The 20459-nt window shown below is 47.4% G+C and overlaps 1 protein-coding gene across 2 annotated transcripts in view; it reads left to right on the forward strand.

Moving 5' to 3' along the window:
* The window catches only part of Fim (plastin-2 Fim), a 58840-nt gene that overhangs the window by 34326 nt on the left and 4055 nt on the right, over positions 1-20459 (forward strand). For both annotated transcript variants that reach the window (XM_065447546.1, XM_065447544.1), the window contains exons 2-4: positions 4355-4579; positions 6188-7465; positions 11818-11958. In XM_065447546.1, coding sequence (XP_065303618.1) covers positions 4355-4579; positions 6188-7465; positions 11818-11958 — 1644 coding nt within the window. The remainder of the gene's footprint in view (positions 1-4354; positions 4580-6187; positions 7466-11817; positions 11959-20459) is intronic.

Consider the following 20459-nt stretch of genomic DNA (forward strand, 5'->3'; position numbering starts at 1 on the left):
AGCAATCGCGTCGCTTAGCGTCTTATTCGAAGTCAGCTGAGCAGCGTCGTGGTGAAGAAGCGCTAACGAGGCGCTTGCTTGCTTGCTTGCTTACGTGCGAAAGCATTGATCACGTTTGGCCGGTGTGTTTATATTCACCCCAGTTTGTTTTTTTCTTTTTTGTTTATTTGTTTGTTTCCTGGCCACCGCTATTGTGTAATCGAAATTTCCGTTTCGCGTCGTGTCTTCTCCGGGGCAAGTGGATTGAACGAAGTTTATAGCCTCCGCATTGCAAAACATAGGCCGCGTCAACGTAACGTTCCCAGCGCCGTTCCTTTTCGCCCTTCATTTAGGTGCACGTTAAAGAACCCCCAGGCGGTCAAAATTTCCGAAGTCCTCCACTACGGCGTGCTTCATTATCAGAAAGTGGTTTTGACACATAAAACTACATAATTTTTTCTTTTCGACCTTCATCATCGGTCTGAGCTGCTCCCCGCCTTCGTTCTCAGTAGAGTAGACCACTTACAATCGGTGGACGATAAGAAGGCAATCGACCGAAAGGAATCTTTGCATTTTTACTTTACTCACGCTGTCTGTATATACCGGTCAGCTGTCAGGAGCGCTCAACACATCGTCACAAGTTCGACGGAGTCCCGTCTGTCGTCGGGCGGTGTATACGCTGTAGCAATTTTACACCTTGCACCGTGTAAATTTTGTAATTTACGAGACGGCAGCAAAGGTACAGTGAATTCGAACAAAGCGCCCGCCACAGCGGCTTATGGCCTTCTGCTGCTGAGCTCGAGGTCGGGCGTTCGACTCCCATCCGCCGTGGTGATGCTTGAATGCGACCAAAACTTATATATGTATATTGTAGATATGTATATGTATATTATGTATATATATATATATATATATATATATATATATATATATATATATATATATATATATATATATATAAATCCCCACGTGAGCTTTGGGGCGCAGTATGACGGGAACCCAATGTATTGGCGGGGCACTTCCTTGGGCGGGGGGGACTATGGTTTCAAGGGGCTTTGCTGCAGGCATTGCAACGCGTGCACACATGCTTACTCCCTCTTCTCTTCTTTCTATTGTCCTTTCCCCTACCCCAAGCGTAGGGTAGCAAACCGGACGCTTGTCTGGTTACCTCCCCAAAACCCTATAGCCTTGACCTCCCTGCCTTTCCTCTCCTGGCTTTCTCTCTTTGGGCGCTTTATCTCAATAAATCAATTAATCGATCACTTTATCAGTGTGTCGTATGTTTTTCTTCGGTACGATGCGCTATTTAATAGCTATATCCTTGCAAGAAGTCGTTTATTTATTAGTAATCGCTCAAAGGTCCCTTACAAAGGGGGCCTGGCACGAAGGATACTTTGCACGAATAAGGTACTCCGCTTTCGTACTAGACAGTGCGGTATGGACCGAGCTACGCGAGCGCGGCAACTTTGACTTGTCCACGCCTTCACCTACGAGTTAAAGCACTAGGAATTGGAGACGTCAAAGTACGCGCTGCTTATCAGGGACGCACTGCATAGGTAACTAACTCTACAGGCTACAGATAACGTTCCCTTTGAAGCTCACGCCCCGCTTATCAAGCGGCCTGTCACAAGGAAACCCGCGCGTGCTCCGAGATGTTGTTGACATTGCCGAGAAGACTTGTCACGACCGCGGCATCGCTGAAGTAATACCGTATTTACCGGGATGTAATCTCCGGGGTAGTCGTGCTTAAATAATCGCGACTTTGGGATGTGCGGAAGATCTTTGAGTGCGGAATATAGTATCTGTTTAATTCCTCTCTAGATTTATCAAGATAATTATCACTTGGAGAGGCGTAGCGCGTTGTAAAAAAAAAGTGCAGGCGTGAGCGCGCTTACGATTCTCGTATCTCTCTCTCTCAAAAAAAAAAGGACCCAACGAATACTGATTGACGCCGAGGCAACATTTCCGGCTAAACTTCGGCCTTGATGACTATATACGCAGAGCATGGATTATAAACTGATGAATACGGCATTCGGCCTAGATCGGTGTCGTCTGCATCCGTCGACGGTTGCTCGTGGCCTTGGATATGGTTGACGCCGCCCAGGGCCACGTCAGAAATCTTGGAGGCCACATAATGCGCGTGATGTATGTCTGCACGGATGGCCGTTGTTGTCGCGAGGGGAAGGCTCAACACTCCTGCTCTGACAGTTCTGAATAAATAAATTTGCCTCGGTGGCTCAGTGACTCCTTAGCGCTGCTGTGCGCGAAGTCGCCGGTTCGATTTCCAGCGTACTTCCGGCGGTGGTTAGAGGACAGCAGGCTGTCTAATTAGCGTTCCAGCGCAGCCTTTCTCCATAGCTCGTAAGCTAGCGTTCAACCGCGTCGATGAATTAGTGTGAAGCAAGTGGTCGAAATAAGTTCGGTGGACCGCCATCGTCTTCTGTTGGCCCGTTTTCCGTGCGGCGGTTATTCGAAATATCTAGCAAGACATCAACTTCAACATACATCCGCCTTATGTGAGGGGCAGCAGTAAAGGACATAAAAAAATCCGACGTCTGTGACGTGTTTTCGGCTCCCAAGAATCGCTTCCGCCGCATTCAGCCAGCAATAGCGTAGCGTTCGATATCCGCATTTTAAATCCAGAGGGCGCCACCCTATGAGGCGTTGATTTGCAGCTCACCTATTCTACTTGGTTGAAATACCAATCAATCTGTTCAGAATCGCTCTGTATGGGTCTCATCCATCCGTTATGTCGTACGATAACTCGCCGCGGTGACTCGGCAGCCGTGGCCTTCTGCTGCTTCAGCATAACGTCGAGGGTTGACGGCGCTCATTCCGATGGGAGTGGAATGCTGAGAAAGGCTCGCCTGCTTCGTTCTTTGTTTGTTTGTTTGTATGTTTGTTTGTTCGCGTGCACGTGATTGAATCCGAAGTAGTCAAATTTAACTTGGAGCCTTCCAGCCGCTACGTTTTCGCTGTGTGGCTTTTGGGACCCTAAGCCCCCTGTAATTGTTGATTTTCTTTCTTCGTGCGACGTCGGCGTTATATCCCCGAGAGCATAGTCGGGCCTATCGTTCCTTTCTCTTGAGTCGTCGCGCTGATACACCATCATTAATTCACAATTGTTCTCTTCGTTTTTGTTCGTCTTTGCACTGCGCGCCTTATATATTCATAGCACATTCACTCATATCTTGGTTGTTCATCATCCCCTTCAGGTAGTCCGTCCGCTGCGCTACTCGTAAGACAACGTTTTGTAGCTTAATTTTTTTTTCTGCGGCAGCCACCGACTAGAACAGCTTTTCCCACCATATCTGCGCCATCACTCACTCGTTCTGAGCCGCATATGTAAATGCCGTCATCACTCATTTTTCCTATCTTGAAAACTTTTCTACTTCCGCATTTGCGCTCATATTTTATGTTAACGTGCTTGCATTCTACTTGATGTACCGATCTAATTGGCTGCATATTTCAGCTTCAAGATTTGAATCGGCACTTTGCAACGTCACATTTCATTTTCCATGCCTATCGTGCATCCCGCCGAGTTCTTCGATCTTATGATGACGACGGCGATGCGGCGTTCGAGCCAATGTGACGAAAAGAATGGAAAATGAATTTTCAAAAGATACTGCCATCGTATTTAGCGTGGTTATGTTGTATTGGGGTGCACCGATCTCTTGACTACCTTTTCTTTTTTCTCAGGGAATAGAAAATTCGCGTATTCATGTTTTTATTGTGCTGAAACGTACTGACACGTTACCAGTGTGTTACATGAAGTAACCCCACCTCTTATGTAAGTACTGAGGGGAGTATCTAAGATGCTAGAATTAGATGTTGTTCTTTATTAAGAAGGGAAAGGTTGGCACTGTCTTCTGCATCCCTTGAGGGAGCACGGGTCAACGCCATAAGATGTTAGAATGAAAATGACAGCACGTTCGCCAGCTCTTGTTGGGCGACGAGAGCTTTGATTGGCAGCTTTCATGGAACGATGGAAACATCGCACACTGCTGATGTGTGCGCAAACGTAGACTTCCCCCGACATGATGCTGAAAGACGCCATTTGATCAGCAGTCTAATGACATACCACAGGCCCTTCAGCCTGTAGGAGCATGGCCAACAGATATATTACATAGGCGAGCTCTAGTGGCCTTCCGGAGATTTCTGGAATGGCGTAACGTTGTTTCGCCAGGAACTGCATTGGCTGGTACTTCGCATCACCTTCTCTCGGACAAAAGTTACGATTTATCACTACTACAGTATTGCTAAGAAAAGTACTGAACGCCCTTCCCTTTATTTTTCGTTTTCCTGCCGCCTCGTGCCCATGACGTGCAATTGGACCTTAGCAAAAGTGTTGAATTAAGTGTGTCATCTTTTGCAGTTGAGCAAGGGCTTCGTGGAGCTGTCGAATCTACGCGATGCCCTGGCCACGGTGGGCTTCAAGCTTCCCCAGTGGAAGGTCCGTCAGATGATCGAGGACATGGAGAGGCGTCGAGGCGCCCTGGCCGAACCGGGACGCCTGTCGATGGCCGAGTTCGAGCAGATCTACGCCGAGCTGCGCGGCCAGGAGGTCTCGGCGGGTTTCAAGGCCATGCTGTCCAAAAAGGTGCGCGGCCGATGTCTACAAGTCTGTTTCATTGGGAGTTTTATCGACCTGGTCAAGCTCCAAGCCACTCGGCCTTTGGGTCCGAGAGGCCTGTAGCTTGACCAGGTCGATCAGCGAAACGGCGGGTTTCAAAGCCACGCTGTCCAAAAAGGTGCGCGGATGATATCTACAAGAGTGTTTCAATGGGGTTTCATCGACCTGCTGAAGCTCCAGGCCTGCTTAACCAGGTCGATCAGCGTAGAAGGCCTGGACAGAGACAGCCACGTAAACGAGAAACAAGACGGTTAATTACATTATTTTGTAAAGAACGGTCAGATCGACAAGCTGCTCGTGAATGAAAGGGTGAAGGCTGTCCCGCTGGCGAGGTGTGAAGCGGCTCGCTCGGGAGACAAGAGGGAACGGGAACCATTACCCGAAACGTGCAGTGCTTTCGCTGACAGGCTGGCGCCGTCCTGCGCCGAACGTCTCTCGCTCTGGAACACGTAGCTACAAACGGAGAAGGCTTTGCGCATTGAGGCACGAACGATCACGCAGATGCTGATGCGCGCAGGCGCGCTCGTTCGTGTTTGCCGCTGGAAACTCGGAGCTTCTGACGTTTCTAACCGTCCTTAAATGTGTTCGTTGTCTGAGAGATTGTTTTCAAACAGTCGGCGTTCGCTTGGCTGAACGACAGAAATACTATTCCCGGAGGTGAGCCGAAAGAACGCTAAAGGGTACTTCTCCAATACGTTTAGCGCGAAGCAAATGACTACACATACAAAAAGAGACAAGACGAGCGCGAGCTGATAAGTTTCCAGTTGGCAAAAACTGTCAAACAGTTGTCAGCACCCTTCCCTCCTCTTTCAGGGGTGGTCGTTGCTTTTCGCTAAAGCTATTGTAAAAAGAAAAAAGAAACGCTCCACCAACTAGTCCAAGAAGTTCTAGTAAAGCTGAACGGTTCCTTATGCCAATATATAGCTACTTCATCTGTTACTGTTCTTTTATTGGCCTGTATACGCCAGGGGTATTGACGAATGATCGTCCACGTAGTGCTTCGGATGATGCCAGCCGAAATTTCAACTCAAGAGACGCTGCAATACCTAGTTATTTTTTTTATGTTTGGCAAATATGTTATCTCCATTGCTGTATTGGCTTTATGCAGCCTGCATTGAGTTTGCCATTGTTTTGCCAAGTAAATCATATGTATCTTGATACATTATATCTGCTTTGTCTGCGTCTGACATGTATGCATGTACTTCTCTGTTGAACCAACTATTATAGGCTATTTGCCATGGGCTGTAACTCGGCCTGTGTTGATGCACCCAATTCGGTGCTCTAGTACCCGTTGCCTCCTCGAGGCTCAAAAGCTTAGTGTGACGTTCTACGGCTGACCACGAGGTCGCGGGCTAGATGCACCGCCCCGCCCCGTTGGGAGCATTCCGATGGGGTCGGAATGCGGAAACACTGGAGGGGTTATATTTAAGTTATTGGTCACGAAAAATGAGACTAGCGCATGTTAACGGGACAGAGCTCTCCGTTACGTACGGCGGCTCGTCTAGCGTTGAGTTTTTCGGAATTAAACCCATCACTCGTTATTAATAACTCGACACGTTCATTTCTCCACTCTAGGACAACGTACAGACGCTGGGAGGCATGTCCGAAGCTTCCAGCGAAGGCACGACACATTCCGTTCGGCACGAGGAACGAGCCGCCTTCTCCGATTGGATAAACCGGAACCTCAGCTCAGACCCCGACCTGGCGCATCTGCTTCCTATCCCCATGCCCGGCGAGGTCCTGTACGATCGCGTCAAGGACGGCATCCTGCTCTGCAAGATGATCAACCACTCCTGCCCGGAGACGATCGACGAACGGGCCATCAACAAGAAGGGCCTCACCGTGTACACGAAGCACGAGAACCTGACGCTCGCCCTGAGCTCGGCGCAGTCCATCGGCTGCAGCATCGTCAACATCGACGCGCACGACTTGGCGCGCGGCAAGCCGCACCTTGTGCTGGGCCTGCTCTGGCAGATAATCAAGATCGGCCTCTTCAACCAGATCACGCTGCAGCACTGCCCGGGTCTCGTGCAGCTCGTGCAGCCGGGAGAGGACATGGCGCACTTGCTGCACCTCGCGCCCGAGGCCATTCTGCTGCGCTGGTGCAACTACCACCTCGAGCGGGCTGGCACCAACCGCCGGCTGAATAACTTCACCTCGGACGTGCGCGACTCTGAGATCTACACCATCCTGCTGCGCCAGATCGCCCCGGTCGGATCGGGCGTCACGACCGAGGCGATGCGCGAGGCCGACCTCCTGGCGCGGGCCGAGGTCATGCTGCAGCAGGCGGACAAGATCAACTGCCGCTCCTTCCTGAGCCCGCAGGACGTGGTCGACGGCGTGTACAAGCTGAACGTGGCCTTCGTGGCCAACCTGTTCAACAACCACCCAGCGCTGGACGTGCCGGAGGACGGCAATGCCCTGGAAGGCCTCGAGGGACTGGAGGAGACGCGCGAGGAGAAGACGTACCGCAACTGGATCAACTCGATGGGCGTGAATCCGTACGTGAACTGGCTGTACAGCGACCTGGCCGACGGGCTCGTCATCTTCCAGCTGTTCGACGTGATCCGGCCCGGACTGGTGAACTGGACGCGCGTGCACCGCAGCTTCAGCCGGCTCAAGGGCTTCATGGAGCGGCTGGAGAACTGCAACTACGCTGTCGAGCTGGGCCGCAAGCAGGGCTTCTCGCTGGTGGGCGTGGCCGGCCAGGACCTCTTCGAGGGCAACGCCACGCTCACGCTGGCGCTCGTCTGGCAGCTGATGCGCGCCTACACGCTATCGGTGCTCACCCAACTCGCGGACACGGGCCACCCCATCGTGGAACAGGAGATCGTCCAGTGGACAAATGGAAAGGTTAGTCTGCGTTCCAGATGGGCATGCATGGCACTCGGTGCGTTGGTTAATTAATCAAGATCTCTTACCGCCGAATTATTACAGATGAGTGGCTAGCTTATGCCAACCAACAATAATACGAATAAAATAATCATGCTCTGGAGTGTTACAAATATTCATGAGAAATGGCTGTCATGAAAGCGTTGATGGCAGTGGTAATCATTCTGAACTTGTTCTGGGGATAAGATCAGCATACAATGTAGTGCGGCTGCAAGGCGCGCCATTTCGATTTGATAATCCGTGCGTGATGAACCGAAAAAAAAAAAGTTGCCGAAGGAAAGTGTCTCCTAAGAGTGGATTGAAATGGTAAATGTTTGCCTTTAGCCGTGTTCCCTAAGACAATATGTGTATTGTCTTAAATAAATCAATAAAGAAAGAAAATATTGTGGAACAAAGACCAAAAATTTTCCGAGGCAGTCAGAGATCTGGCGGGTGTAGAGCAGTTTTCATGGCGGTGATGCTAGAAGCAACACTTCACTGTTATACAAAACTTTATTTTCCTATCTCCCTGCCTTTTCGCAGTAGGGTACGGGGCAGCGTAGTTAAGGCGAGACAGGAGGCGTGCGATGTCGCGTGGGAGAGGGAGAACGGTTGCGAGGCAGCATTGTGCGCAGCCATAGGCCTAGACGAGCTGTTGCTAACCAAAAAAGTTGCGCACTCGCCGTAAAGGCAAAAGCATTGCTTCCGGTAGCGAAGTATTAGACAATTACTCACGTTAGGGTTTGTAGTTTTTATTAAAGGCCGTATGAAATATCAGTAAGCGTTCGCTTGCTATCAAACAAGCATGGTGTCACGCACGTACGCACGTGAACAGCTCGCACGATGATGGCGAGCACTCGCTGTAGGCTCGCTGAGGATCACCGCCAACGGAAGCGCGCATGAATGCCTCAGGCATACGTTGCGTGCTCCCGTTTAACTGTGCTGAGTCTCCATCCCCCACAGTGTGTGCTCTTCAACACTGCACAGGCGCTGGGAGGCAGTGGGGATGATGCCACCAGCCATCTGTGCTCGCCTTTCATCCTGGCACCCGCAGCCACGAAAGAAGGAAAGCTTTATTGCGATAGCAATTACATAGACACTGCGGGCTCGTTTCTGCCGTTGTCGTCGGTGTCGCAGTTGTTTTCCGTATCAAGTCTAACGGCGATAAAATCGTCGCCGCCCGCCGTATGCTGCATGTGCGAGTGAAAGCTTGCGAGGGAGGTCGCGACTCAATTTCGTGCGCGCAACGGCAGAAAGCAGGGAGGAAGCGCGCCGCCTTCCGTCGCGCGCAAGGCTTCGCGGGGAACGTAGAGAGGGGGGCGCGTTGTACACCCGGTGGCCCGGGCGGTCGCGCGTGTCTGGCCGGGCCGCTGTATCTGGAAAGCCATCTGCGACGGGTATAGAGACCGCGCTGCGCTGTTTTTTCGTGGCGTATAGTTCGCGTTGATGCGAGCAGCTGCACGAAGGCCATTTCGCTCACTGCTGCTGCCGCGTTTCTTCACTGCAGCGTTCCGGCAGCGAGTTCCCGCGGTCATCGAGCGAGATGTGTTCATGTTGGCTTGTGCGCGCGTGACATCACGCTTGTTAATTTAGCTAGTATGCTTATGTTTACAAGTTCGTACCCCTGATAAAATTGCTATCTTCGTATTCGTCCACTGATTTGCTATCGCAATCGACGCTTCGGCTTTCTTTTTATTTCCTTCCTCCATGCATGGCTGCAGATGTCTTCCCACATACAGCGCGCGGGCTGCGATACACACGGGTTAGATGAAGTTTCAAGAGGCGCGCTCTCGTCCACGAGCCCGGACGGGGAACTATGGCAGCGTGGACTCGATCACGTGATGATCCAACATTTGGCCCATTTGATCCAACATTTGGATTCAGGTCGCGGCTTCAATCCCAGCCGCGGCGGCCTCACTTACGCATGCGGCGTGCCTCATAATGGCATCGTGGATTTGGCATGAAAAGCCTCAGAATTAAATTCCTTAATTTTTTTTTATCGGCTCGCTCTCGCATGCTTCCCTCGCACCGTATCGCGTGGCACTGTACTGTAAACAAGCCGCTTTTTCTTCTTGCACTTAATTGTACTTCATTAGGGACAGCTCGGCGACGACAAAAATGCTCCTGGAATGTCCATACAATTGCTATGTCAATAATGATTTGTGTCAGATGATTGGTTTTGAAACAGTCTTCTAGCGCAGCAGTCCATCTTGCATGTATAAAAAGCTGGTACTTGAGCTTGAGTCGCGTAAAGATGCAACGTCCTGCTCGACTCTAGTTACATGTCTTCCCTTGAACGAATGTATTCTTCTTGTGTGTGTTCTTCTCTTACGTCCGTTCTTTTTTTTGTGCAATAATACTTGAGTAATGGATTAACAACTTGTCCGGAACGCTGCTCTCATTAAGTGTTGTTCATAATGCAAATAGAGAGCCGATATTATGCATGTGATATATCGGCGGATGCGGTGCATGCTGCCTTGCGAGCCCCTGCACACTGCGCTTTCTGAAGTGTGCATCAGAAAAGGTAGTGAAAAGTGCACGTTCAGTTTTACACGGCGTCACTGATCAATACATGCCATACTGGCAGCTTGGAGTCAGTTTTTTACACCTCATTTACGACGCCATCAGTGATGCGTAAACGTAGTCAATGCGCATTTATCGTTATCTCGAGCAAACTGATAGGAACTTTTGAGCAGGCGCGATAAGCCCGCGCGCTGAGCCCAAAAGAAGCTACAAGGCCACCGTATTTCAACACGATCGCGACTTGATAACGACGCTCGCTTCATGCTTGCGCGAATGTGAGGGGTAAGTAACCGTGTGCCAAGCAGGCTGACTTAGCACAGTGCCAGTAGCGCTGTTCCCGAGTAAGACCACGCCGACGTGTCCCATGTCGATGCACGCGAAAGTCACCGAGAATATTACGTGAGACATTTTGGAAATGCTTCATGTGGCGTATGTGCGGCCAGCGGGCTTCTGTTTCGTTTATCTCGGAACTCCGCTTATCTCGAAATTTTCCCTGGTTTTTCCAGTTTTGATTTGACGGGGAGTTACTGTATGCGACAAATCAATAATGATCATGGCATTGTTTGATTACCAAGTTTACTATGTGCCCAGTTTCTTTTATAATAATATTTTGCTGTATTTTTATATCTCTGTGTTTGTTTATTGAGCTCGTAGCCAAGAGGGGATCGTTTGGAGCGCGCGTTCGGTTGCGCAGCGCGCAATTGGCCTAGGTCCCGCCGACGTCGCGTGGCTGGTGACGTCAGCGCGGCCTAGGCCAATCGCGCGCGGCGCTACCGAACGCGCGCTCCGAACGATGCGTGATCGCGCCCGCTCACCGCTGCTGCACGAGACCTCAACAAAGTGGCAGTGAACCAACCGAGCAAGTGCGCGCGATGGGTAATGGGCATAAAGAAAGGGAGGGAGGGAGGGGATGATAAGCAGGGAGGCGCGGCACGGCTTGGCGTCCGACTCGGATAGCGAGTTGCCGCCGGCTGAAAAGCGTGTGCGAGCGGCGCTGCCGGGTTTCCTTATCGCTTGTCTTGGAAGTCGAGATTTCGAAATGTCTGGACTTCGGCTTTGAAACTTCTCGAGATAAGCGGCGAAAAACGCGTAGGATGATGCCACGGCCCCAGAAATAAATTGGACTTAGCCCATATTTCGAGATATTTTTCTAGTTAATGAGGGTTTACTGTGTATCCCTTCACTCACATGTCAATGGAGTGAGTCATGTCACCTTTATTTCTGTTATGTAGGTCAGGGCCCTTAGATATGTTGTCATTGTGCAGTCCTTAATTATGCGGCGCAGCCCACAGCATAAAACATGAGCATAAATTTACTGAGGTGTTCATTAAAACGCTGCGTTTAATCTTTTGTCTAGTGATCAACTTTCAGTCCTACGGTATTCCGAGGAAGTGTTACACAGTTCCTGGATTTCTACGGGTGTTGGGCCATTGTAGCTCATTCCAGAGTACTGAAATTAGAGGGCAGTATTCACTGCACTTTTTTTAGGTCTCAGTAATGGCAATGAAATGTAGTGGCCTTTTTCTAAGGCAACACTGTCTGTCCTGCATTGTTCTTTAGCCTACAAAACATTGCAATAATTTCTGCCCTATGCATCTTTTTTTTTAATGATTTTGACTTCTGGTTTATGAAGATTCCTGCTGTTCTCTGGAAGATGAAATGAATTTTGCTATCTGGATGTTGTTGCTTGCTGCAGACCATCACTAACTTTTAAAGCACAGTGATTGTGCCTATATATTGTGCATTCATACATTCACCCCACTTGCCATATATTGGAGCACCTAGTAATGCTCTTTTATTTCCTCATGCAGCTGAAGTCCGCTGGGAAGACTTCTCAAATCCGGAGCTTCCAAGATCCATGCATTTGTGATGCACGTCCTATCATCGACCTGGTGGATGCCATCAACCCTGGATGCATCAACTATGCTCAAGTCCTGAATGCAACTAACCAGGTTTGTGCTGCTAAATTTTACTGATAGCATAAAGTGCTCATGATAATAGTGAATTTTATTAAGGCTACTCACCAGAACATTGCACAATATTTAGATGTCTTATTGTGAAGTTGAAGGCACAATAGTAAAGCATGCATAACCTGACCGGTTATTGAGCTCGTACAGAAGTCAAAGTCATTGTGACAAGATTTCACATTTTGATTAAGTCATGTAGCCATTTACTTATATTTCGAAACGCTCAAAGGCATTTGAACTGTGTTTAAACTTTACCTTGGCCATGGAGGTTCCCATAATTTTCCAATGTGACCACCTAGCTGTAGCTTATATTCAGGGCTAAGGAGTTAAAACTAATCGATAATTCTGAACTGTGTCCTCAAAATGCAGCACTAGTTCACTAAGTTTTAAGCTGTGCAGTTTTTCATCAGCTGCGGCATCAGTTATGCAACTATGGCAAAAAGGGAAACCAGTACATATTAATAATTCCATATTTCTAAAATATTTGCGACATGTTTCTTTTAAAACTCAAATATACTTCTTTTTAGTAGTTGCAATAAGTAAGAACACTGTGATATACGCATTTTCACGCATAGTCATGTAATGTTCCCTCATGGTTTGACATCAATCAACAACACCGGAATTGAAGACAAGGTTCTCTTTGGCGACTTCACCTGGGTTTGGCCTACATAGAATCTGGTCTCGTGGTCCAAAGTGGACCTTTCGCGTCTTTGGGCATCTTAAAAAGCTGAAGAAGCTATCAAAATGTAGGTCTCAGTGATACAAGAAGTAAGAGTTAGTCGCAGAGTAGGTAACAATAACTGTAGGGGCATAATTAGTGCCAGTATAGTCCAAAGTTAACCACACTGCACCATACACTGCACAATCTCCTGGATTGGCCCACCTGGTGTCTACGTAAAAAAAAAGAAAAAGCGTGCCAACCAAAGTTGACATGAAAGAAAACAATGTCGGTATACATGCGCAAAAAAAAAAAACAGCAAATGAATGAACTCGGCATGCATAAAAGATATAGAGGTTCTGGAAAAACTGATAGGACTGACAATGGAATGAAGAAAATAAAAAATATCAGGGAATTATGCAACATTGCACTATGATTAATGTCCCGATTTCACTACATATAGATACATGTACCATGTGTGTTGACCTTGTCTTCTTTCACATCGACTTTGGTTGACACAGCTTTTTTTGAGTAAGTGTCTTGTAGTGCTGTTGATGGCTGTTTTTGGAAGGACCAAGAGTCCGAAACTGGAATTACTGTTTTGCAATGGTGCACTTGCGTGTGGTGTTACTGCTGATAATACCATGCTACTAATTAAGTCAAACAGTAATAGTTTCCACAGCAAATAATGTTCTCCGAAAAACATGTGTATAGTCTAATAAAAATGGCCTTAAGAATAATTAAAGTAAAAGTAAACCAATGCAATTCTATATAAAAACACAAAATTAATTATTGAAAAACATGTACTAAGACTTCTTTAAAATTACTAATGCAGTGAAAAATTCAGGTGTTGTGATTTGCAACACATAATAAAATAACATTATGACCTGCTCCCAAGGATCCTATTCATAGTAGTGGGAGCAGCTTTATTCCCCACAAAAATTGCATGACATTGCATGAATTGCATGAATTTATCCCCCACAAAAATTAGCTCCCACAAAAATTCCATGACAGGAAGCAAGCTTGATTGTTGCAGAGTATGACAGTGTGGTGCAAATGAAAGGAATGACTTGTCACACAATTTAATTAAATTTGCACACCAGAAGCTTTAATTATGTAGCATCAGATATGTGGAATGATGAGCAAGATGGGCATGCTGTGTGTAACAACACTGATGCTCAATAGTTGTGCCATTTTGGTATAGAGCTGTAGGATAGCGGTTCAGGTAAAAAAATTAGACTGAACTCTCTCAGCGTGATGCTGTGCAACTGAGTCACGAGATCATGGTTGTTCCCCTGGCCATGGTCACTTTGCCTTTATAGAACGCAAAAACTGTTTGTTGGCCTCTTGCTATAAAATTAACCCTCAAAGTGAAATGTAGACTAACTTTACAGCACCATATGGTATGCATCCTTATGTGGAATGTGGGAGCAAACTAATGAAAAAGTTGCAGTTTCAGGAGCAGTAGTGTACACGACAAAACTGAATCTCATTGTTAAAGCTACCAGATTGTCACTTGCAGTACTAGTATTGGCGGTGCAAGAAGAATACTGTTTACTCCATGAAGAACCTGACTATTGAAGAAATAGTTTCTTGTCTTAGTAAACATACAAAGCAAATGTGCTTTGTGAAATGCCACAAGAAACCACAGAGATGGGACATCCATCTTGCGTAGTACGTTACTTCTTCAATATAAACCAAAGCTCAGAGGGTATGTCTACACAATGTTACTACTGCATAAAATAGTGTGTGCCTTTCTACCCCACTTCAAAAATTTTTATGATCTGTTTTTATGTACTTATTGAATCCATCAGTAGGTCATTCATTTTTGCAATACCAGGCTTGTACCTCCTTATCATACTCTCCAGAGGGCACTTTTCACTCTTTTTTACCATTGTAAGATTTTTGCAACTCTATTGTTTGTTGTAAGCTTGCATGCGTAAGAGCTACCTGTAGTATCATTATTTTGGTAACCTTTATTATTTCATTTATATTTAGCTGACATCTTCATAATCTTTTTGTAGTTGGAGTGCAGTTGACTAATTAGTTCCGCAGAAATCCACAAGGTGGAGAAAGTGTCATGAAAGGAAACAAAACCTTTCGTCTACTAATGATTTTAGCCATTCGTAAAACTTCCACTACCTGCAAATTTTCGCGCAACTGATTTGCCATGTTCGGTGTCCCTGAATTTTGAGTTGTCAATTAATTTGGCTTCGCTCTGATCTGCTAAGCTCTCGTTTGGCTGAGATAGCAGAGCGACTGCCTCACAATGGTATTGGTTGTGTGTTTAGACCCCGGGCCAGGACAATTTTTCATCTATGGCACTTGTAGTCCGAGAAACAAGCATGGATTTTTATTCCTAGCTTAGTGCTACTCTTGGGTGACAATTTTTTTGCATTCATGTTATGTACTCTGCTGTGGCTCAATAATTATTTCTTCCACAAACACATTTCATTTACTTACTGTCACCTTGAATGGGCGGGGGGGGGAGGGGGCGAAGGCATTACACAAGAAGGGGTATGGAAATACAAACATATGTAAAGGTGGAAGGTGGCGGCAAGCCTCGTGAGCCACTTTGTCAGATTAATTAGCCCCTGTCAGGATTGGGGGCTCAATCCCATCGTCCGTGGTCCTTTGCCAAGATTGGAGTACGGCATGAATTCGAAGGTAGCTGGCCCATGCCGTCGTCCAACTTATTTACGCTGAGATTGTTGATGAAGTGAAGAACTGTTTCTCATCGAGAACGAGGAAAAGGGTTTATTTACAGAAATTAAATCAGTCTAACATGACTGCTTGAGAAAAAGGGTATCAGTCCAACATGACTGCATGAGAGAAGTGACTCAGTCTAACATGACTGCTCAAGAGAAGTGTCCTCAGCATTCGCACAACCACAGTTTTTATACACTCGATCCGCCGGTCATACGACGCGGCGACTGTTCGTTTACTCATCACCAACTCGCCGCTGCTCTGCAGATCAGTTTATGTACTCAAAGGCAACCGCGCTCTGAGGCCCGACGACGGCGTTGGCGGGGTGCCGTTCCGGGAACTATCGGTGCCGATCGAGGGTCGCTCGTTGTTCCGTGCCACGCCGAAGCGTGAGACGCACCAAAATACGTCGTCCCCACGGCAGCTTGTCCATGCGTGTCAAATCAGCTCCGCGTTGGGGAACTCCGGAATCATTGTTCACACACGCCGAGCTAGTTCCGTCACAATGTCGATGGGGCGGGTGGAAGGCGGCGGATTCCAGCGCAAAGGCCGCTTCTTTGAACGCCTCCCAGCTGCAGCGACGGAGAGGGAGAGGTGCGCGTCGTGTCGCCCTGTCGTAACTGTGTGGCAATCTTGTTTCGCAGCTCGCCATTCTTGACACCCCCATATCTCGACATTGCACTTCTCATTCTTGATGAAGATTGCTTACAGATGTAGGTAGGGCCAAACATTAACATGTACCTGCTGTCAGGTTACATTAATGAGGTCCTAAACAACCTCTCGGGCTTGGTGAAAGAACACAGTCTGGGGATTGTGTACGCTGCTTTAAACATCCCAGCCAAATTTTGCACTTGGGTGTGACTATTGGAGCTTGCAAACAGAATGCAAAGTCACATTTTCCTCAAACGCTTTCTTTTCAACAGAAGCCTGCTCCTCATTCTTTTCGAGCTGCTTTATTTCATAATTTAGCAGATTCCCATACATACGTGCTATTGGCACATAGCTGCCATCAATAAAGAAGGATGTTTGGATCAGTGTGCTTTTTCCCACAGGTACTCCGTATATTAATTGATGTGGGTATTTTAATAAACAGGCTGCAGTAAGCGAAAATCTGCTTTTGTATTTTGATAAAAATTACATAATTCCGGAAGAAGCCAACTATTGCCTGCTCATGCTCAGCCGTGGTCGCCCGCGTAGGAATTAAACTTTGATTATCCTGCTAATCGATGGCGTAGTCGTCAAGTCTGGCTAACTTTGACTAGCCTCGAACCACACGAAACCTGCCACACCACCCACTCTTGCCAGCGTGTGCTCAGCCCTGGCCACTCCTGGTATGACGCCTGGGCAGACTTCGCTTCCTATTGAGCTTCATTGCGCTTCAAGATGCGCAAGTTGAATGTGGCTACTGTATGATGGTCAAGTTGGTGCAGGACAAAGCCGGTCTGCACCATGTAGCTCGGCCAGACTACAGCATATGAGTGTGAGCACGCACTCAAGCCCTTTCATGCAGAAAGCAAACGCTGTGCATACCCATTTCAGTTGCATGTAGCTGCTGTCTGCTACGTAGCGTAGATACTGCAGAAGCCGTGGGGTGCTGTGATGAGTCTGCTAGCTGAGCACACTGCAGCTCGCTGAGGACAACCTTGCTTGGCTAAAGTTCAGCGCATTGTAGGAGCCAAAATCGGTAGTGGCATCTATGTAAACATCCAAAATCAGATTCGAACTGCATACCATGGTGACGATCAGTAGGTGGAGCGTAGTAACACCGCGCTCTGACGTAGCCTTTGCAGTGCAAGGCATTCAAAAATGAGAGGAAGCATCGCAACGAGGATCACGCGCGACCTTTGACCGACAGTAAATCCGGTTCTACTCAACACATTGAAGTACTTCTTACGGCGAAGTGCTTCTAATAGTCTAGTTTAGCTTCTCATGGATTTCTTCACCTGGATAAAAAGTGGTTCAGGGCCCGTTTAATTTAAGTGCATAGCCTAGCAAGTTATAGAAATAGGCTCAATTTCGTTGTCCTTTGTGGTATACTTCACTGCAGTTAAATTACGCATAATTCAACGGAACTTCGCAGCACATCCCCATCGCAGCTAAATGGATTTGTGAACAATTTTAATTCCTCATTCCTGGCATGAACCCCAGAAGATCGCTCACAAAAATCGTGTGTGCCTGTTGCAGAGGGTTCTTGTCATGGAATGAGAAATGAAATGCTGTATTAAACTCCACATTAATCCTTGAGCAGCAGCGAACCATGCTCCCACTTTCAATATCGCACCTAAATTTAAAGAAATCAAATTCAGTTTCACTCTAAAGGTGTAACATTGAAACGATAGTAATACATTCAACAGCTACGTGAAGTAAGGTTTGTAGATTTATCATCCATCTAAATTATAGTAAACATTTGCTTACTAATTTAATTAGTAAACATGGTGCCACGCACACACAGGTACACAGGTAAACATGAACGGATCTAACTCAATGACTGCAACTCTCACTGTCGCTATGCTGGCATAATGAGAGTGATACCTCTTGGTGTAGGAATTCTCTCTCGTCAATGTGTACCTGAAATGTGAGATTATGCTGCCTTCTAGCGCTAGGTGCGCTTGAAGGCAGCACGCATGCGTAAACCAGCTATCTCAGCTTTCCCAGTTTTTGCCCCGCCCGAGAATACCTGATAGATAGAGCGTGGAAGGTGCGTGGCCTGGCTCGAGGAAGAAATGCACGCTCACTGCTACTTAGATCCGTAACCTTCAGAAATTGATGGGACTGATGGGGATTGAGCCTGCGAGACCTGATAACATTAACAGCTGAAGCAGCAGGTTTCCGAACAAAGAACATGTCCAGGTACTTTCTGCAGAGGACCTGCTGGTGAATTGTGCAGTACAGAGATAATGGCTTTGATAATCCGACAACTTCAGCACCTTTAATTATTTGCTGTACGCGTCCTTTTTTTTTAACTCGGGACATGCTCTTTCACCATTGATTGTGACAGTTTTCAGTTTGCCCTACTACACGCCGAACACAATCACAGGCTTATCTCCCCTCTATTGGCATACCATGCTTGCTGTGGACAGAAGAAAGGAGCTTTATGCTTTACACAGCCATTTACATGCTCTAGTTTCGATGCTGGAGAGAGCTCTCTGGGCCCACCGTGTCTGGTCAAAATAGGGAAACCTTTGACGCTTCTTTTTCATGTGGTGGATGGGACCATCACTTGCTCCTCCCGCATTTATCGCTTAAAGGGACCCTGAAACGATTTGGCGATTTTCTACAAACGTACTGAGTCGTTAGAGTAGGTCCTTCTGATCATCAATTGACACATCTAAGTGCTCCGTGTGAAGCATGCAATTTATTATAAGGTTTTAGAAATGCACATTGCTGCTGATCGTAGCACACTGCTTGGCGGAATTTTAAGCCGCCCTTACCCATATGACGGAAATCGCCCATATGACGTCAGTGGGGCGGGCTATCCGATTGGCTGACCAGGGCGCGTGATCAATAATTTTTCCAACTTTATGGTAAACAAATGATGTCTGTAATAGTTGGAATGGTATTAATTTGTTTTTATAAAAAGAAAGTAATGTAATGAGAATGCACAAGAACAATTTTTCAGTACACTTAAGCACTTCCGGCACACAGCTATCATCGTCTGCTTGTTACGCGCTCAGTCTTTGACGAGAGCTCTGCAGTCAGTGTCGGCCTGTCTTTTTGTGAGCGCTATGCTTCGACTTTTTTGCATTTTGGACTGCAAACATAGTGACTGGCAATAAGTCAAGCTGCAACATCATGTCCTTCTGCAAGCCAGTAGACGAGCGGACTGGCTGCAGCGCATTGGACAGCCGCTATCCGATGGGCGCGAGGATTTGCACGATTGCGGCCGTCATTTTACACCGGAAGATTACTAACGCAGTAGCGTTTCAAGAGTCTGGTATTAGGGTAAACGCAAGTACAAGGGGACAGGGCCTGGCCGTGTCCCCTTGCGTGTCGTTTCAGGGGATGAACAGAAGCGCAAATGTGAATGGTCTGCACGGTGCAGCCACCTGGTGGCATAGAGCTCAACCACACACTGTAGCAATAACCAAATGTATTCTTCTTTGCTGCTGGTGTAAATTTCTTGCAAGAGTGTAATCATTAACATGTCTTTTTTTAAGTGTTCTAATGTTCTACACTTGGTTAAAGCAATATTAGCTCTTTCTTTGGCTGGTTAAGCTCTGCGCCAACGGGTGGTTGGACCGTTGAGACCAATGTCTACGCTAAAGTTCCTTCATCAGCTTGAGTTTATGCCTTCACCATTCTGTTGAAACGTTCTGCTAGTGTGTGATTACCGGAATACCAGAGACGTTCGGCGCTACGACAGAATGCTCACAACGCACGCTGCTTCGGCCAAGCAGTGTGCGTCCAAGCCGCTAGCGGAGACGTTCCGCGCGGGCCGGGGCGGGCTCCAACACAACCAGAAGTGGACAATGTGACGTCGCCTCGTGACACAGAACCAGTGAAGGCGGAGCGTACCCCCGATCACTTGGCGAACAAGTTCAGGAGGAAAAGCATGGCTAGGGAGGAGGGTAACTTGTAATAGCTTGTAGCTCCATTAATACGCAATGCTTCACTGAAATTGTGGTGCGAATGTTCTACTTAAGCTGTACCCTACGCGTCTACAAAATTTGTCTGAACCGTTTCAGGGGCCCTTTAAGGCTTCTGATTCGTAGACACTGCCTCAGACAGGGTGGCGTCATGGTGTGAGCTTGTAAATGCAGTGAAGGCAACTCCCATTAAGAAGTCGTATAGTGCAAGGTTTTGTAGAGGAGCCTTGACCGTGGGTGATGGTGCAATGGTGGCTCTGCGGGAAAAACATGTCATTGGTGGGGCGGCCATGGGCCTGCTGGGAGGCCTCTGAGAGCTGGATCAAGCTTGCAAGTCGTAGTACGGAGACTCTTGTTCTAATCTGTGAAGTTTTCCCAAAGCTATCTCTCAATACGGAACATCACTGGCATTATTCATTTCATTAAACTGGCTTAGCAGTGCCTAGTGCATATGACTGGTACGTTTTATGGCATTTAAATGTCGATTTTCTGTCATAGCCAAAAGCATGCTTCCTTCATTAAAAAGAAGGCATTTC

Source organism: Dermacentor albipictus, chromosome 9 (genome assembly GCF_038994185.2).
Source record: "Dermacentor albipictus isolate Rhodes 1998 colony chromosome 9, USDA_Dalb.pri_finalv2, whole genome shotgun sequence".
In the NCBI taxonomy this organism is placed as follows: domain Eukaryota; kingdom Metazoa; phylum Arthropoda; class Arachnida; order Ixodida; family Ixodidae; genus Dermacentor; species Dermacentor albipictus.